At 38.9% G+C, this 20,724-nt stretch overlaps 2 protein-coding genes across 8 annotated transcripts in view; one reads left to right on the plus strand and one right to left on the minus strand.

Annotated features, from left to right (window-relative positions):
- Positions 1-20,724, minus strand: part of EIF4G3 (eukaryotic translation initiation factor 4 gamma 3) — a 391,513-nt gene that overhangs the window by 39,679 nt on the left and 331,110 nt on the right. For all 7 annotated transcript variants that reach the window (XM_036862726.1, XM_036862730.1, XM_036862729.1 and 4 more), the window contains 8 exons: positions 13,897-14,043; positions 12,242-12,478; positions 11,094-11,198; positions 9,459-9,591; positions 6,338-6,432; positions 4,345-4,438; positions 3,221-3,338; positions 1,505-1,725 (listed from right to left, as the gene is read on the minus strand). In XM_036862726.1, the coding sequence (XP_036718621.1) occupies positions 1,505-1,725; positions 3,221-3,338; positions 4,345-4,438; positions 6,338-6,432; positions 9,459-9,591; positions 11,094-11,198; positions 12,242-12,478; positions 13,897-14,043 (1,150 nt within the window). The remainder of the gene's footprint in view (positions 1-1,504; positions 1,726-3,220; positions 3,339-4,344; positions 4,439-6,337; positions 6,433-9,458; positions 9,592-11,093; positions 11,199-12,241; positions 12,479-13,896; positions 14,044-20,724) is intronic.
- On the plus strand, positions 12,639-12,875 carry LOC118900412 (small ubiquitin-related modifier 2-like). Its single transcript, XM_036862759.1, has one exon. It carries the CDS (start codon positions 12,639-12,641, stop codon positions 12,873-12,875), a length of 237 nt encoding a protein of 78 aa, XP_036718654.1.

Here is a 20,724-nt window from a genome sequence, read left to right on the forward strand (position 1 = left end):
TGCTTGAATACGCCATGGCTCCACCTACTAATACTTTGCTCACGGTGCTCCTCCTGTATGAAATCATCTTTCTCTCTGTCTCTCATCCGTCCCTCCCAGCAAACCTGTCTTAACTCCTCTTGGTCCTTCAGACCTGAGGGAAGCCTTCCCTAACATCCCTCTGTGTCAACTGTACTTAGCTCCTTTGTTAAGTACTCTCTTAGAACTATATTTCTTTCTTTCATAGCATTTTGCTCAGTTTGTATTTATATATCATCTTTCGTGGGGTTATTTGATAAAGTTCTTCCTGATCCAGCAGACTGAAGGCGAAGAGCAGGGATCGAGTACCCAGAAGTCACTAGGTGCTCAGGTGCATGTGGCAAATGAACAAATGGCTCAGACAATAAACATGCAGAGGGCAGCTGTGCTACATTATTCACTACACACAAGATTATTTTCACACCCTACTTGTTATGTTCTCAAAATAAACTAGCTCAGATAAGAAAGCCACATGTCCTTAAAACTAAAAGATCTGGGGTGGTGGTGGTGGGATGAATTGGGAGATTGGGCTTAACATATATACACTAATATGTATAAAATAGATAACTAATAAGAACCTGCTGTATAAAAAATAAATAAATAAAATTTTAAAAAAACCACTAAATGATCTGAAGTCTTTATCAGTTGGGAGAAGACATTTCAATTTGCCTGTGAAATCCATTTAGAAACTACAGTTGGGAGACACAATTTAAATAGTGAAACAAAACTGAAAGCTCGGAAAATGTTGTAAAACAACCAGTATTACTTCAGGATTAAGATTTAAAACTATTTTTCATCACTGTCATTATCATCAAGACATCTAATACCTTTTGCAAACTTTGTATTTATTAGGTAATGTCCTAAGTATTTACATGTATTAACCTCACTTTTAATCTCCACAACTCTACAGGGTTAGTACACTTATTATCCCCATATGACAGATGAGGACACTGAAACACAGATAGGTTAAATACATGAGGCAGTTTTTAGAGCACTATCTGAGTTGGTCCTCTAAGCACATACATGCTCAACATGTACAAAAACCACAGAGGTTCCAAGATGAAGGTAACAAAAGACAATCTGATACTTTCTCTTTGGTTTGCCCTGTCGTGGCTCAAGAGTGTCAGAATTTTCATACATTTGAGGGGCTGTACAAAGGACAGGCACTCTAATGCACACTGGGGTATAATTTAGGGAACTTCTAATAAATTCACTGCTTAATATACAGCAAGAGGACCCCATCATCATCACTTTTAATAGTGAAAGGGGAAAATTTACAAATTGCTGAACAAAGGGATACCTGGGGAATGAGAACTATGTTATAAGATTATGAAGATACCCTTTAACTTTTAAGGCACTGGCGTGTGTGCTGTTATCATGTATTGATTCTGAAATCTACTCAGGCACAAAGTCTCCTTTGCATTTTTTCCCTTCCAAATTTAAGGGCCCAATCTTCACCTGTACCTGTTCATATAAAGCCTCTCACCTGACTCCCTGATTCTGCTTCGCTCAGCCTCGGTGCTGTTCCTGTCCACATCCATGCCTCCTGTAAGCTGCTTCACAGTCTCCAGCATCTCTCTCCGTTGCTCTTCTTGAGACTGATTGTCTAACAGGTCTTTACTGCTGCTGCCCCTCATGAAAGTGTTCGGACGAGCTGCTGCAGATGGAAGGGGCTTGTCATTCTTCTCCCTGCCCATGCTTCCGCGACTTAAAAGACAAAACAACAATTTTCAAACTAAAGACCACCCCATCCACTCTGTATTCAAATTATAAAATAACACTAAGACTTTCTAAAAGTATGCAGAAGAATTTTTCACAGATAACTTTAGATGTGTGAGGCAACAATTATATTTCAAAGTGTAATTATTTATATAAACAAGTAAAATCATGCTTTAAAGAGAATATTAAGATGTGTTCGACTTTTTTTCTTAAATGTTAAAGGGATACCACTTGAAAATTTTAAATGCCAATGGCAATTCCTTATTTAAATTAAAAATAATCTTTTAAGAAAAAAGAAGACAGTAATGAATGTATGAGCTAAATGAGTGAAAGGGAAACAGAGTACCAAAAGAACGTGGTATCACAATCTTAAAAACTTTCAATGATACTTTATTTATTCAGAAACTTCAAATACATGGAAAATATTTGAGAACCAAGTAGTAGAAACAGTTTTTGAATAGCCAAAATCGCATACTTCGTTCATTTTAAGAGAGAATCTTCCTATCTTCCTACTCTTTTTTCAGACAATTCTAACCAGCTGGGCAAATAGGTCCTTGGCCCAGGGCAGATCAGAAACAGAGAATTTAAAAGTAGAAAAGAGGGACGACCTAGAGGAATGACAATGGTCTAACCACTATGAAAGAACATACACAGTACTCAAAAAGCAGGGCCATCAGGGGAAATCTATGGCAGGGCAAAGAGCCACAAACACCTCAATAGCACAGCCGATGCTCAGTGGCAATCTATGTCATCGTTAAAAAGTTGACCTGTGCTATATTTTGTTTCAAAAGCCAAGAGAATAGTAATACAGCTTAGAAAATCTACCTAGTTATACTGATTATAATAAAAAACAAAAATTTGAGAGTTTAAAGAAACTCAGCTCTAAAAGTGTTTACATGAAAAAATTTTATTCTCTGTCACTATATTACAGGTCCCCATCCACTCTCTGTAAACTAGTTAATGGAACACTTGACTGTATAAATCCTACAAAAATCAAAGTAGAAAGACAGCAGAATATAGAGAGTTGTGAAAAATAAAAGACAACCTCAAATATAATTCCAAGGACAGTGTGACGGAGAAATATACGGGTGGGCTGTTATGCCCTTTAACTCACAGCTTGAGAGTGCTAGGTTAATCTAGAGCATCCTGAGGCATTACCTTGGAGAGCCCTACACAAGCCTCCATGGCTCTTTGGGTGGGCCTGGCTTTCTTAGTAGAGCAAAGTATTAGATACTTGTCAGATAACTTGCCCTTCCCTTCCACCTCACCCTAAATCTATAATTTCCTTATCTTGGAGAAAATCAACTTTAGGGATGAAAGGAATCTATCCATAGGGATTATCATCATAATCTGTGTGTGTGTGTGTGTGTGTGTGTGTGTGTGTGTGTGTGTGTGTGTGTGTTGGGGGGGGGAGAGAGAGACAGACAGAAACAGTCTGACAAGCAGGTCAGTCTTGAGTTAATGTGCAGACTGAGCTTCTTACCTAGTTAAGGTCCGTCGGGAATCAAACTCTAAAGGCGTGGATGATGTAGACCCTGAGGGTGCTGGAGGTTGCAAAGCAGAGAATCTGTTTAAACTGGAAGCACTTGACCTTAAGGCATCTATAGGTATTGAGAAGTGAGAAAAAAATACAAAGCACATGACTAAAATGCAGCTTCTAATTGATCTGCCTCCTTGGGGTGGGGCCTGAGACTAGGCACTTCTAACCAGCCTAACGAGGTGTTACCAATCTCCTGGTCCACAGACCACACTCTCAGAAGCACAGTGTTAGAAGGATCTTGTATGCAAAAAAGGATTTAGGAATCTTTGTTCATTACAACCATTTGCTCCTTTAAAAATATAATTAAATTATCCTAAGTAGGGCATGGGAATGGTAAATAGAGGAAGGAAGGAGGCAAGCAAAAGCAAAACAAAATATTTCACTTAAAAAAGCTAACTAACATAAATGCTGTGATATCATTTACATAAAATTATGGATGTGAGTTTAAGTGAACAATTTCTTTTCTAATTTAAAAGAAAAAAGGTCAAAATTACGTAGTAGAAGGGAAATACGGGAAGGAGGTTAACAATGAAGTTTACATTTTTTCCACTGGTCTTTCTTTAGCTTTTAAGATGTGTTTGTAATGATCCAAATATTTCAGTCCTAAAGTCAAATCTCTCAAAATCTACTTTTGACAAAGATTTTGAAAAATATTTTAATCTAATTCTTTTTTCTTTTACAACTCCCTGAAATTAAATGCATCTGGGTAATAATATTATTTTTCTCAGCAATATGAGTTTCCCTTTATAACTTGGAGTCCCAGTAATTTTTCTAATTATATTGAATTTGTGAAAAATAACAACAGCAACAAAGGAATCAAATAGATTAAAGTTTTAAATAACCTAACTGAATTAAAAAAAAAAGTTTTTAAATATTCAAAATACCTAAGGATCCTTACTGAGGAGGAAACGCTCAAATTATGTTAGAGTGGGACACCAATAAATCCAGTCACGATTAGTCTATAGATATTTTCCTAAAATTATTTATGAAATGACTGCAGAAAGCATTGTAAGGTGAATGCTAATAGACCACATGCAGGTTCCCAAGAAGGGACACTCCATACTTACCAGTCTCACTTGCCTTTGCTCCACCACTGCTGCCTTTTCCCCAACTGCCCAGCTGTGCTTTAGGTACCAGCTGAATTTTCTCATCAATTGTGGGCTGTAACATAAGTGACCACAAGTCAACAATAGGAAATATTTTAGAAGAACAGTTTACCTTTTTTTTTCCGTGAAATAAAACCAATTTCAGCAACAAAATTTTGCCTGGAATGCCCACATAAGAAACATAAATGGGAGCTGTTCACATTAAACTGGGATTCCCATCGCCCCTGAAGGACTCACTGGAATCCAGCTTCCACAAAATACAGTTAGAAACCACTGGTCTGGAGAATGCATTCAGATCCTCTAAGACGGCATGCCAATCTGCTAAACATAAGTAGTTTCTAGTGATTCCCCTCTTACAATAATGCCCAGGGATTTAAAAAAGGAAAAAAAAAAAAAAAAGGAGTACACAAATACTACAAAATTAACTCATTAATCTCTTCAAGTGACTGTCAGAAAACAGGTTGAAAGACACAAAGATTTCACATTTTAGCAAAGCCTAAAATAGGGTGGGGCAGGGAAGGAGAGGTGGAATAGGAGCATTCAATAAAGAGGAATAAGACAAAAGAGAATGAAATGTTAAGACAGGGAGTTAAGGTGCCTGATATCTCTCAGGTTTAACCCTCCCAGCACAACTTCAGTATAAATGAATACAAGTTACTCATAAAATGCACACTGCAACACAAAAGCTGTAAAGCAGCGCCTTGTAACAAAGGTATTACTATATTCTGACAGTACTGTTTGCTATATGACAGTTAACAGCTAACAGTGAATTTGCTTAATGGTTTTGAACTTTTAATGAGATGTTTATATAGAGTACCTACAGGATAACTACCTGAATATATACATTTATTCTTTTTAATTTATATATTTTTCAAAATATTAAGGAAATAATGTTGTAGGCTTATCATAGTGCCCATGCACAGAAACACTATTGTAAAACACAGACAAATGATTTTGGTTAAAACTGTCTCTTGCTGGAAATGGAAGTGGATGGGAATCAAGTTGTATTCAGAAATGGAATTCCTTCTGAGACATAAACAACTGGAAGAATGTACCAGAATCTTAGAGAACAGGATCCCAGCTGATACATCAAAAGAGACCCGGAGAGGGACTGTTCTATCCTGAAGCAATGCCTTGACAAGACCATAAAGATGCAAACAACATAGCCCATCTTCTTCCATTTGATATTTTCAGCATCAGCTTTAGGTTGTCTTTATCCTACTGGCAGGTTGCCAATTTTCAGAACTATGGAAAGTATATTACAAGTAAGGATCAAACTACACTTGCAAGTGATTTGCAAAACTCACTGGGCTGTAGAAGTTTCCACTTTTACAAAATGTAATTCTACTTTCTCTATCTTTTCAAAGGTTCTTCATTCTACTTATAGTGATCAACTTCCACTGCTGAAAACATATGCTAGGAGAAAATTCTTTCCTCTTACTGCCCATGGATTCTCAAGAGAAGGAAAGAGAATACATTAAATCTTTATCAGAGAATAATTTCTGGTAGGTCCTCTGTGATTTCTTTTATGCCTTGGATATAGCAAACCATTCATTCCTTTCATGATTAGACTTAGAGAGGTACCTGCTTCTTTCTCAGAGCTAAGAATACACTGTATAAAAGCTTGCAATTAACTATGGCTTCTCAAGAATTTTTGTTGTCATCTCTCTTATACTAAGCATCTCATACCTTTAAGAATTAACCTAGTCACTTAGTAAGCCTTAGTAAACCTAATTAACCTAGTCCTCCTTAATAAACACTCATAGAAATTAAAGGACTAATGCCAGGACAAGTAGGTAAGAATACACTTACTGATGATGCTGACCTGTAGAAATGCATCTGCATTAAAAACCACCACCCCATAAAATCTGCAATATGGCTATTTTATATGAGAAATAAGTTTGAGAGCCATGTTCTGGGGCTGTTTGAAGTTGTGTTTAAATGTCACACTCACCTTAGTGATTTTCAGGAATTTTGAGGGGTCCAGTACCCGACTATTCTTGGCCCCTTGAACAGTGTTCCATCCACCTTCGTCCACTCTCTGGACACCTGCAGGGAAAACAGAGCGAGCCGCTCTCTCATCTGTCTCAAATCAGTTTGACAATGAAAGGGCAAGCAATATTTTCAACTCAGCAGCTCCAATCAAAACCCAGGAAAAAGACAAAAGAAATTGTAAAAGCATTGCTGACAGTCTCTTTACTACCCACAACATGAAAGTATCAAGTAGAAGTACTTTGCTTGTATCCATCTCCCATGAAACATTACTGACCTAGAAGAAACCAACTGATACAAATGAATAGGGATTTACTGCTAGACAAGGGAGGGCCAAATCTAATGTTTATAGAGTTAATGATGAGAACACTTTGGGAGAGATCAGATGGAAATAATTTATTGCAAAGTTTATTTCACTTAATGGTGTCATATGACACACTATGCTTCAATCATCCCCCCAAAACCTGCTTCTCCAAACTTTCAGCCGCTGAGGCAGAAAACCTTGATTCCTCTTTCTCTCACTCGTCACACCTAATCTGTCAGCAAATCTTGTCAGTTCAACCTTTTCAATGGGCATCTAGCCCCTTCTTTTTTTTCTTCTTTTTTTAGAGTAACAGACCAACCAAGATGAACCACACCCTTTTTTTTAAAGGGAACGCTATTTATTTATTTATTTATTTAGGCTGTGTTGAGTCTTAGTTTCTGTGTGACCGCTTTCTCTAGTTGCAGCAAGTGGGGGCCACTCTTCATTGCGGTGCGCGGGCCTCTCACTGTCGCGGCCTCTCTTGTTGCGGAGCACAGGCTCCAGACGCGCAGGCTCAGTAGTTGTGGCTCACGGGCCTAGTTGCTCCGCGGCATGTGGGATCTTCCCAGACCAGGGCTCGAACCCGTGTCCCCTGCATTGGCAGGCAGATTCTCAACCACTGCGCCACCAGGGAAGCCCTGGTCCCTTCTCATCACTACCAACACTACAAATTTGGTTTAAGCCAGCAACACTCCCCGACTAGTATAAAAACATCGTCACTGGCTTCCCTGCTTTCACCCTCACCTGTTTTCATCATGGCAGCCAGTGTGACCTTAGTAAAGTGTGAGTTAGGTCCTGTCACTTCTCTGCTCAAAACACTTCTGTTATCTATTTCACTCTGAGAAAAAGACAGGTTCCTTATAAATGGCCTACAAACTCTAAATAATCTGGCCCCTGCCTCTTGGACTCAATGTCCTACCGCTCTCCCCCTGTGCCCTTTGCTCTAGCCACACCGGCCTCCTTGCTGATCCTTGAAAAGGCTGCTTCAGGGCCTTTGTACTTATTATTCCCTTTGCCTAAACCTTCTTCCCCAGATATCCACATGACTCATTACTTCATTCAGTCTTTGCTCAAACACCACCAACTTTTAATAGGCTGCCCAACCTCCCTATTTAAAACTGTAACCTCTATTCATCAAACCTTGCACTCCTACCCTCTCCCTCTCTGTTTTAGCTTTTCTATAGAACATATCTATCTGGCAAAACTGTATATTTATGTATTTGTTCCCCACCCCACCTCCCACTCCCCGTAAGATGTTAGCTGCATGAGGTAAGGGACTTCGTCTCTCCTGTTAAGTGACAAGCACTCAATAAATATTTATTGAATAAATGAATGAAAGACCACCAAACTGCCTATCCAAAAGCTTTTCCAATCCTCACATACTTCTTGATTTTCTCTTTGCTAAATGGTATTAATGATCATGAACAGGCTAGCTTATTCCTTGTTCTTGTGAAATGGAAAAGCACACTTTCTTCCCTGGAGGATTCATCTCTCAGAACTTCACTATGAGCTATACAGTGTCTGTGATAAATAAGGGCTAATGGTTATTGAGTATTTACTAGGTGGCAGTTGCTATGCTGAACACTTTACCTATATTAGCTCATTTCATCCTCACACAAATCCTAGGTACTATTATGTGATCAATTTTACAGATTAAGTGACTTGTGCAAGGTCATACAGCTAGGATGCAGGAGAGCTGAAATTCACACCAAGATAGCTTGGCTCCAGAGTCTATGCTCTCAACCTCTATACTAATATGACCCAGTCACTTAACTGATCACTTAACTGTACAGTGGACAAAATGCGCATTCTCATTTTGATGTCATCTTAGAAGAAACAGGCTTAAAAAAAAAAGATCACTTCCTTTCTGAAGAAGTTTTCCTCTTCCAATGTTCCTAAACTTAGTCAATAGACTTTCTATTTTCTCAGGTGTAAAATGCCTTCTATTTCATCTTTCATCTTACCTTCCTCCACATAGGATTTCAGGCAACAGCAACATTTCTGAGTTCAGTGTAGCCCTTGATTCATCATGTGAAGAGCAACAGACTCATTTTATTTATGTATCTCTAGCATGACATTACTCCTTTGGCTCAAAAACACACAATGGCTCCTTAATGTCAAATCAAGCCGAAAGTTCCTAATCTGGCTCCATTCTTCTGGGCAAACATTTTTCCATTCCTTCTGAACACTTAAATTTTACTCTTATCAGGCTTATTGATTCCTCTTTACAGTACATGTTTATTTTAATTTCATGACTAAAATTTTTCCTTCCCTTCCAAATATCATCCATCCACCAATACCCAGTTCAAGTGCCCCTTCCTCAAATAAGGATTTCCTTCAGGTTTCTACCTCTCCTCTTCTGAATTTTAACAGCCTTAGTGGAGAATACATTTCATAATTGATAGTATCTTCCATTTGCTTGAAAATGTCCCCTTTATTAGTTTTGGCTTTCCAGATAAACTGAAAGCTTTTAGAGGGAAGGAGCTATATCTTCTACTTCTTTTTACATCTCTCACCAATACTGAGTATACAGAAGATGCTCAATAAAGTCTTGTTGATTACTGCCTTTGAAGTAGTCAAAGAAATCATGTTTAGTTCCTGTATTCTCTGCTTTTACTCAACAACCAGTCTCCAGGTGAAGCTGCTTCACTTACCCATCACCACTCCATTCTTTGGGTTAGTCTTTCTGCTCTCATTTCATATTTAAAAATAGAATTCTTAAACATCTATCTCTCAAAACTCCCAAGTTCTCTAACGCCTGGTGGACTCCACCCCTCACCTGGTCTTCTCTTCTCTTTGGTCATGAGTTGCTGGACCTTCCTCTGTTCTTCTTGTTCTTCTATTTTAGCTTCTTTGTGAATCTGTTCAATAGTTTTAGGCCCTTGATCTGCTCTTCGAGATACCCAATTACACTATAAAAGGAGAAAATGAAGTTATCAGCCAGATAACTAAAAATACAAAGGAAAATAAAAATACAAAGGAAAATTTTGAAAATCTGTTTTATACTTTCACTGCTGGAAAAGTATAAAATACATATAAAATCTGGTACTATGGCAGTTTTTCATTACAGCCAAATAATTAAATTTTTCTCAATCAACCCTGAGCTACGGTATACTGAGCATTCCAATAGCTGATGGATAAAGACAGAGTGAAAGACTGGCCCAACTATCTATCTATCTATCTATCTATCTATCTATCTATCTATCTATCTATCTATCTACCTATCTATCTATCTATCTATCTATCTTCCTTCCTACCTACCTATCTATCTATGCATTTTATCATTTTGTATTTTTTGAAAGGAGCGAGAAGGGGAATCAACAAAGATCAGGATTCTTTGGGCTTGACTTAGTCTGGTATATTGCTGCTCAGTTCATAGCACACTCCACTGGGGCTCTAAATCGAGGATGACTAGCATTTTTCTTCCTCCCATATCAAGGTTCTGGTGTCTACACAAAATGCCACACCACTCTAAGCTTTGGTTATCCTCTCTACTAAGGACAAAACAAGTTGTCTCCTTATAGTTACACTTCTCCCTTTACTTCCCTTCCCAGCTATAGTCTCAACATCGGATACCAATATGAGTGACTGAAGGAACAGGTGGAGAAGTTTTTAACATTTATATTAGCTTGAGGCAAGAATGGCAAAAAGGTTTAAATCAGCATTCAAAATTCTGATCAACTGGTAGTGGCTTTGTTAATAAGAAGGATCCTGAGGTCACATCTCGGCTTAGGAAGATAAAGAATCGTCATCAATACTATCTGGTCTGGGTGCAGGGCAGGGAAGAGGGGGGACCTATATTCACTTTCTCTAGCTTAGGGTCAGCTGCAGTATATTCCCTGTAGGAGTTAAAATAGGAAAAGGGAAAAGAGGTGGTAGTGGTAAAAACTATACCTGGTATGAGAAATGAGAAAAAAAAAAAGCAGCAGAACAAGAGGGTATACAGTAAGAAAAACAGAGAGGAAAACATCAACATCTCTTTTGAGCTGGGTACAATACATAATTACCTCAGTGAATCTTCGTAACACATCTGCAAAGTAGGCAACATCACCATTTCAGAGGCTAAAATGTAAGGCTTAGGGAAGTTAAATATATTCATTTTGAACATGAGCCTTCCTGATTATTTAGCATGCTAAGACTAAATTTAAATGACCACAGTTTGAATTCAGAATGGCTGATTTCAAAACTGCAATGTGGTTTGAAAATCAGAATAAAGAAAAGAAACAAGTAACAGACAGGTAGGTGTATATGCCCTTTGTCCTTTCACATAACTCCCTCACGAAAGTTTGTCAGTTCAAGTTCTGAGAGTCAGGCAGCAAAAGCATTAAATTATTATACATGTAAATCTTAGGACACCCTCCCCAAGCCAACTCCTGAAAAGAGACTGTAGTGGTAGGCTTATTTTTCTACTTACCAGCCTTAGGTCTATCACATCCTGAAGCATGAATCGAATCCTAGATGAGGTTTTTCTTTCTTTCACAATTTTCTCCATCTGATTAAAATACTGGTCCATACGTGGCTGCAGGATACAAAATCATTAGTATTCCTAGCTGAGGAATTCAAATGTGGTTTTACCACGTAGAATTTTAAACTGTCTATAAACACAACTTATAGCCAAAAGGCCACGTGGTAGAATTTTTAATTGAACATGACACCCAAAATAAAGGCTACATATTCCAGGCAGCTGGTCACAGTCACAGGCCAACAAAATATAAATGAAAATGTCATACTGCAGCTCCTTGGAACCTTAAGAGAGGGGTGGCTGTGTCCTTTGCCACTTTCCAACCTTCTTGGCTATCAGATCAGTAAGGACAAGGGCTACACCTTAGTGATGACAAAATGTTAAGCTGGAGGAATTGAAATTTCTTATCATCGCTTAGCCACCAGGCCAGCCTCAGACTTCTTACCCCTGAACTTCATTTACATGGGTGAGAAATTAACCTCAGTCTTGTACAACACACTGATATTTGGGGTTTTCTGTCATAGACAAACATAATCCTAGCTGATTCTGATGTTATGAAACATTTCTAACATTATTTCTTTGATGCATTTCTAATTTCCCTACCCGTTATTTGGAAAGTACCACGTTATATTTGAATTATAATACTTTTAATGATTTCTTATACTATGGTTAGATAGCTCTGTCGCTAATGCTCTATTTAATTAGAACATAAACTTGAGAAAGCTTTCGGGTCTTCTTTGTTTCTGTCTTACCCTCAGTCCTGGCCCTTAGTAGCTTTTCTCTCCAAAATTTCTGTCCACAATTTGCTATACATACACATACAAATGACCTGTGAAACAGTCATGCAGAAAAAGGACAAGGGACAAATAATCTCAATTCATGAACTGGCTTTTATGTAATTTGGGACCCTCTTCACTTCTGACTTTAATGAAAATGTGGTAAGGAGCATGATGGCCCAACAATGACAATGAGAAGGACAGAAGAAGAAAAACAAGCAGCCTAGACTGCTGGGGCAAGGTGGACACTTGTGTTGACAGTCTACTTCTTCCACAATTGACAAAGAGTCCCTGCCAGAGGTTTCTGAGATTTGGGGTTTTTACCTTTGCTTTCTCAAAGTCCAGGTCTTTGCCAATTGTGGTGAGTAGGCGACACAGGCACTCGAGGGATTCTTCATCATGGTTCTTTAGCAGCTTCACCACACAGTCATGCATGATGGCTTCAGTCAGCATTTTGAGTTTAAAGAGTTCTCCAATGAACTTGATGTTACCAATGGATCTCCGCCGGGCTTTATCCTTAGCTTCTTCTAGTTCATCATGAAGCCTTGTCCTCTCCTCCGGCTATTGTGTAAGGAAGAATAACAGAATGTTGATGATGAAAATGGTACTGCATAATAGATGCTAAAAACATACGCTTGACTGGTGCTGCTTGTGTGCTTGTTCAGGGCAGACCTGGTACCTCTTTTGTGAAGCGGCAGCTGAGGAGACTCCAGTGCTCACCATGGCTGATGAAAAGCCCAAGGAAAGAATCAAGACGGAGAACAATGACTGTATTAATTTGAAGGTGGCAGGGCAGGATGGTTCCGTGGTGCAGTTTAATATTAACAGGCATACACCATTTAGTAAAATAATGAAAGCCTACTGTGAACGACAGGGTTTGTCAATGAGGCAGATCAGGTTCCGATTTGATGGGCAGCCAATCAATGAAACAGACACACCTGCACAGTTGGAGGTGTAGGATGAAGATGCAATTGATGTGTTCCAACAGCAGACAGGAGGTGTCTACTAAAGAGGGAACCTGCTACTTTACTCCAGAATTCTGTTCCTCCAGACCAAGAAGATGTTCTCAATCAGAAAACCGCAATTTGGTTCCACCACATCCTGACTATTATAGTTTCTCTATTCTTTCATTTTCCCCTTCCCCATTCCTTTATCGTACATAAAGTAACTGGTGTATGTGCACAAGCATACTGCATTTTTTTTTTAAACTAAATGGCCAGTGGTATGTTTTGATCGACATCAAATGGAGATGGGATGGGGAAAAATACTGGTTCTGTGAAAATACCCCCTTTTCTCCATTAGTAGCATGCTCATTCAGCTCTTATCTTTATATTCCAGTAAGTTATTTTGCTCTCACTATTTAACAAAAAAAGAACAACATAAAAACTCTTGCATACCTTGTTCGATTGGAGAATTTTAATGTTTTTCATGTATCATTGTAAAACCTAGGACAATTTTATAACTTTTTTGTACGTAGCTGTTACATGTAAGGCAACCTGTCTTTAAGTAGGGATAAATTACTCTAAAAGAAATGAATCCTAGATAGTTTTACCTTCAAGTCAAGCGTCTTGTTGTTTAAATAAACTTCTTGTTTTTAAAAAAAAATACACTTGGATTCATGGTCCTCACCCTTTCTAGGGGTCAGGGATACCCTTTGATATTTTGACAGTAACTACAGACCTACTCAGAAGACAAAACTATACCGTAAGTGTGCATCCATTTCAGGAGATTTCTGGAATTTAGTGACCTTTCTGAAGTCTAGGTTCTGAATCCTTATCTTAGAAGGTTGAGTTGCTCTTACATGTGGCACTAAAAGGAATAAAGCATTCCTCTAAACACCAATACAGTATATCTCCACGTGAAGAAAAGGCCACAAGCACCTACTGAAGTAGTAGGAAGATATTGTAGCCAGCTTCCTGAAAATTCTATTTGATGATACTCGAAGTGCACAAGCACTGTCTTTCTGTGAAAATACTTACAGCACTGGCAGCCTCGAGTTCTTTCTGCTTCTTCTCAAAGACATCATCATCGGCTTTATCTTTTTCAAACTCCTTCTGGCAACGGTTCAGTAGTAGCTTCCGGAAATTCACTGTGTTACCAGGCTTGTCCGCCATGGGCACTTTCAGCTGCATCCAGATGGGAAAATGCAAAAGCGGCAAAATTACTGAAAGAAATTTAATGATTTTCTCAAAATATCCATTTTCTTTATTGTGCAAAATAACGCTGACCGAACCACAGGTAAGCATTCTACAAGATATATACAATTTAGCTTAAGGCATTTCATGTTTCAATGGTTAAGATGTTTTAAGTTTTATACAGAAAAGATACACATTCCTCTCATATAAATGTACTGTCTCCTCTCTGACTGGTTGTGCCTCTAGCTGACTGAAATCCTTGTAATATTACTATAATCATGATTCTGCACTCCTCTAGACCTTTTTAACTCTGAAGGGTTATTACTTTTGTTTTTCCTCCTACTACTGTAGGTACTTTGGTTTAAAGGAACAAATAAAAACGAAGTAAAGCAGGGGAGAATTTCATGGCCATAGGAAAACTGTTAGAGGTGAGATCCTTATTCTAGAAAAAAGCAGAAGTGCGGGGACACATTTGAGGATTTTTGAGATATCTTTTCCTAAGGGGAATGTCACAACACTGTAATACTAGTATTTACTTTGACTATCAATATAGTATGTTTATTATTATTATTATTTTTTTTGATAAATTTATTTACTTTATTTATTTTTGGCTGCATTGGGTCTTCATTGCTGCACGTGGGCTTTCTCTAGTTGCGGCGAGCGGGGGCTACTCTTTGTCACCGTGCGCGGGCTTCTCATTGCAGTGGCTTCTTTTGCTGCGGAGCTCAGGCTCTAGGCACGCAGGCTACAGTAGTTGTGGCTTGCAGGCTCAGCAGTTGTGGCTCGAGGGCTCTAGGGCGCAGGCTCAATAGTTGTGGCGCACGGGCTTAGTTGCTCTGTGCCATGTGGGATCTTCCTGGACCCGGGCTTGAACCCATGTGCCCTGCATTGGCAGGCAGATCTTAACCACTGCGCCACTAGGGAAGTCCCTGTTTATTATTTCTTATGTGTCAAAAGAAAATACTAATTCTCTAAAAGTTCAGTCTAATAAATGCCCACCTTAGAAACATTCTTTTGATATACAGAAAGACTCAGGGTGGAGGGGAGGCGCCTCTTGGAGGCAAGATGCCTACAAGATTTCCATTCAAATCCAATGACAATTGCTTTCTAGTAACTACAGTAGCTCACACCTTCAAGGTTACTTGTAACCAAACACAGAGACATTCTTATTTAGAATATAAAGAAAGTGGACCGGTACAGTGATTGACTAAAATATTCTATTTTACAGACAAAATCCCCTGAGTACCATTTTGAACAGTCATTGCTTCACATGGCAAAATGGTTTTTCTAGAATCACAGTGGCTCCCAAAGTTCTGAAATGCATGGTCTTCACCCTAGATTTAGTGGGAGAAATTGGTAAAAAATGGGACGTGTTGTATTCATACTCACAAAAGAGTTATCAACCAGAACGGACTTGGACAACTACTGATCAAGGCTGAATGGCTAGAAACTTGAGGACTGAGGACTACGATACTATAGTACAATATATTTGTGCCAGAACTGATGGCACACTCTCCAATATATTCCCAATGGATATGAAAGACCATTCAACAAGTCCAGTTCTTACCAACCTAGGGTCAAGTGTTTCATTATACTTTCTTTTCAGCAAGAAACATTAACTTAGAAAGAGGAGAAGATGATCAAATACTTTTTAGACAACCATAGAAAAGCATGTCCCTATCTCCAAATTCAGGCCATTCAAATGCTAGTGACTACAAGTCACTTCAAAGTCAGGCCTATTCTACGATCACACAAGAGTAGGTGTTAATCAGCCTTAAAGAAAAGAAATACTACACAAAAGCAAAGGTTTTTTTCAAAGTAAAAGCCCAAAGTAGACTCTTACTATATACAACCCAGAATATACAACAACAATGCACTACAAGAAGCATATCTACAAGCAAGGTTATATATAACAGAGCACCAACATGACATAAGCTTCCAGAATAGACTGAAGGTTCTAAAAATCAGCAGTTATATCCAATTTGCTCCTGTATAGGAACACAAGTAAACCAGTCAAAAGCTCCTATCCAGGGGCTTCCCTGGTGGCGCAGTGGTTGGGAGTCTGCCCGCCAATGCGGAGGACACGGGTTCGTGCCCCGGTCTGGGAAGATCCCACATGCCGCGGAGTGGCTGGGCCCGTGAGCCACAATTGCTGAGCCTGCGCGTCTGGAGCCTGTGCTCCTCAGCAAGAGAGGCCGCGATGGTGAGAGGCCCGCGCACCGCGATGAAGAGTGGCCCCCACTTGCCACAACTAGAGAAAGCCCTTGCACAGAAATGAAGACCCAACACAACCAAAATAAATAAAATAAATAAATATTAAAAAAAAAAAAAAAAAAAAAGCTCCTATCCAACTTCCTGGCATATTCACCACCATTATCTATATTAACACTAAGAACATAATAGAGTGATATGATAAAAATCACCCGGGCCATAATGAGATGTTTCCTGCATTATGGATTTACTGTGTAGAAAATGAGAAAAATGTGGATAATATGAAAATTCAAGCCACTGTCTTATGGTGAGAGGGACCAGAATTAAAATGAGTCAGAAAGGTTAAATAAATACAACTTGTGATATGTTGGTTTATAGGAACAAATAGAAATGGCATAAGGCAAAGGAGAATTTCCCTACACAAAATGTATAAAAAGCTTTGCCTTTTACACCTTTTATGTAGGGAAGGCTATGTTGAAAGTGTTGGGTTAAAGATCAAAAGATTCGCTCACCTGATTTTAAACAAAGGCAATTCTTTTAACCCAAGTTCGTTTCATCATCTAAAAACAAGGGAGGCACAATCCCTGTGTCTAACCTAGAGTGCAGCTTTAAGCATCCAGTGAAACAGGTTTGGGGGAAACACTTTATAAGTCACAAAGAATAAAGTTTACCTGGGGTATGGTGAACACTGAAAGTGAAAGAGCACTGGAATCTTGAGTCATAAAATCAGGATTTGGATCCCAGCTCTATACCTAATCAGTATGTAAATGTGAGCAAGTTACCTCATTAAGCCTTAGTCCCTTCATCTGCAAAAGGAGGCATTCCAGTGATTACAGATTGAGGGACATCATAAAGTAGCTGTTGAAACAGGAGCTTTGGAGATAGTCATAACCCCAGCTCTGCCATGTGACTTTGGCCAAATTAATTAGCTTCACCAAACTTCTGTTTCTTTCTAATATGGGGATAACATCTATCTCTTAGGATTGTTTGAAGGATTAAATGAGATAGTCTAAGTAAAACAAATAATAGTGCCTAGAACATAATTAAGAGTACAATAAACTAATATAGCTATATTTAAACTTGGAGCTGTATTTGACATGTTTGTAAGTAAAAATTAAGAGAAATGTATATTCTAATAACGTAAATATCAAAGAAAGTATTTTAGTTAGCTCACAAAGCAATTAGGGAGAGAACCACAAAAGGCAAGAGAATTGAATATCTGCTATCCCAAAATGATGGTCATGGGACATTTCACATGTATAGGACATAAAGAACATGTGATTGTGCATAAGCTTTTTAGATATATTCACATGGAAGTATTAAAATCAAACAATCAGCAGAATGGCCACAAATCTGCAAGTACATTTGTCTCCAAATGAATGAATGTCTAGCTACACAACCCCTTAAGACTTGTTTTGGAACTTGATCTTAAGGTCCTCTGGGGATGGTTAACAGGGCTGTGGAAATATGGAAATAGGCCAGGGAGGATATATCCTCTGAGAATTGTGATGCATGGTGACTTTTTTCTTCTTAAGAGATGATAAGTTCAACAGGATTATGACATTATTAAGTCAGCATGTGTTGTCAGCTGCATGTTGGTCAGGAGACTCAGTAAAATTGGTTAGTTAGAACAGAACATGAAGAGTGGGTGTCTTAGTCTGGTAGGACTGCTATAACAAAATATTGGTTCAGCCAAAAAGTTCTTTCTGGTTTTTCTGGAACATCTTAAGGAAAAAAACCCGAGCGAAAAATTTTGACCAACCCAATACCATAGACTGGTGGCTTAAACGACAGACATTTATTTCTCACAGTTCTGGAGGCTGGAAGTCCAAGATCAAGGTGCCAGCAGATTTGGTTCTTGGGGAAGAAGGACCCTCTTCCTGGTTTACAGACATCTGCCTTCTCCTCTATCCTCATGTGTCCAAAAAGAAGTTCTAGTGCCTCTTCGTCTTCTTATAAAGGCACTAATTCCATCATGGGGCCCCACCCTTATGACCTCATCTAAAGCTAATTACCTCCCAAAGGCCCTGCCTCCTAACACCATCACACTGAGGGTTAGGGCTTCAACATATGAATTTAGAGGGAGACAAACATCCAGTCTGTAACAGTAGACAAGGTAGATGCTTGAAGGTGTGATTGTGGATAATAGCAAAAATGAAAGATGACATGCAAAAGTGAGAAAAAGATCTCTCTAAACAACTGTAATTTTCTTGTTTTTTTTTTTAAATTTATTTTTTGGCTGCGTTGAGTCTTCATTGCTGCGTGCAGGCTTTCTCTAGTTGTGGTGAGCGGGGGCTACTCTTCGTCGTGGTGCACAGGCTTCACATTGTGGTGGCTTCTCTTGTTGCAGAGCACGGGCTTCAGTAGTTGTGGCATGCGGGCTCAGTAGTTGTGGCTCACGGGCTTGGCTGCTCCGCGGCATGTGGGATCTTCCCGGACCAGGGATCGAACCTGTGTCCCCTGCATTGGCAGGCAGATTCTTAACCACTGAGCCACCAGGGAAATCCCAACAAGTATAATTTTCATCTAACAGTAGTCCGTGATCAAAACTAAGATACTAAGTGTTTCAAATGGGTTGTTTGGGAGATGATTTCTCAGGAAGTGAGGGAGTCAAGGGGGAATATTTTATAGTAAGACTGCTTGGTAAGCTAGATTTGCTGGAGAGCACCTACCTTTTCATTTTCACACAACAGTAAACTAACCATGTGACATTACATTACACTGTAAACTAACAGTGTCCATCTCATATTGTGATGAGACCTGTCCACATACCGGTCAGCCAGCAATCTTGGATATGAATGCTGTCAGCATCAGGTAGTCATTTTCTTCAAGCAATAGGATTTGTACTGCTAATATATTTGTTAGTGTTGAGGGTAGATACTCCTTATCCTTAAAAGGATGAAACTCCCTGAGAATCATCAAGAGCTATCAGCTGTGTGTTAATTGTAGTAGTCTAATAGGAAACTAGAAAATAGAAGGACAAGTACTGGCCTTGCTTAGCATGCTCAGGATTTTGAATGCTGTCCCAGAACATAAAGATGCTAGTGGTAACTCATGGCCCAGTAGTTATTCTGCTCGAAGCATGTTCTGGTCTGAGGTATAGTATCTGGAATGACTAGTATAATATAAACAAGTGGTACCCCCAAACTAACTCTAAAATGCAAAGTGAACAGCAATAAATCAATTGTCTGACTATAACTCATAGGTCTATGGTGACATACTATCATTTATCAGTGGTTATATCCTGACCATAGTAAATCACCACCTAAAAATGAACTTAACATAAGCTGTATGTATTATGAACACATCTATCAAAATGCAGCTCTATTAGATACATGTGAAGAGGTATACAGTGCTTAGGGATACCCACAAGATTGAAAAGGGAGTGGTCAAGTTATGAAAGGGTAAGTCAATTCTCATCAATCTTTTCTTCAAAACATTTTTCATATCTCCTCAGGTAAGTTGCACATCCTTCCTCCTCCAGTTGACTCCAGCCACTTGCTGTTGCCTGAGGCCAACTTTTCATGTCTGTAATTCCAGGCTTTATTTCTGAAGAGATTTAATTGTGTCTCCCTTGTTCTCTTAGTGTCTCTTCCTATAATCAGTCCTATCCCTCTTTTCACATCTTGCTTTAAAGCACTTAAAAAGTGGCAACATTAAAAGTCCTGGATGTGGTATAACAGGACACAGAATGCTCAAAAATATACCCTTAGTGCCACTCTCTATAGCTGAGGTATGCATGCCTGCCACAGCAGAGATAAAAAGTAACAAAAGTATGGTCTTAAGTAATACAATAAAAAGTTGTTAGTTATTCTTTCATTCATGCATCTACCCACTCACTCAAGACATATGTCTGAGGGTTTTTTATGCGCCAGGAACCATTCTAGGCACTAGGAATTTAGCAGTGGAAAAACCTAGAAAAAGTCCCTGCCCTTAGGAACTTAACGTTCTAATGGAGTTCTGAGATGGGGGTTTTCTTTAAATTTTGATTAAAACAAAAGCATCTCAATTAAAATGACTAATAACCCAATTTAAAATTTTATTTAAGCACAGATTTAGATACAGGATAGCAATTTCTCTTGTCTACTCTTCTTCACTGGCCGCTCGATTCAGAACTCCTAAGAGGAGTACTGAGTTCTAGTTAAATGCCCCGCAGTTTGTGAAGGAGGTCTTGCAGGTCTCTTCAGTCATTCCTAGTTGAACTAGAGAAGCAGCAGCATACTCCAGAGGCACGGGTTACTATCTCTTATGATGCCCTTAAGCCATATGTGCCAGAAGTTTCACTCAGCAGAGCTTGGTAGCGGCAGGCAGCTGCATATATGTCTAAATAAGTGTGTCTGTGTACATAATAAATATGGCATATGCAGAGTAACTTGGTAAAACCAAAACTATTATATCAATTTCCTCTGTAAATCTAAAGAATTCCTTTCTTAAAAGCCTACCCTTTAATAAGTCATGGAA

Source organism: Balaenoptera musculus, chromosome 1 (genome assembly GCF_009873245.2).
Source record: "Balaenoptera musculus isolate JJ_BM4_2016_0621 chromosome 1, mBalMus1.pri.v3, whole genome shotgun sequence".
NCBI lineage: Eukaryota > Metazoa > Chordata > Mammalia > Artiodactyla > Balaenopteridae > Balaenoptera > Balaenoptera musculus.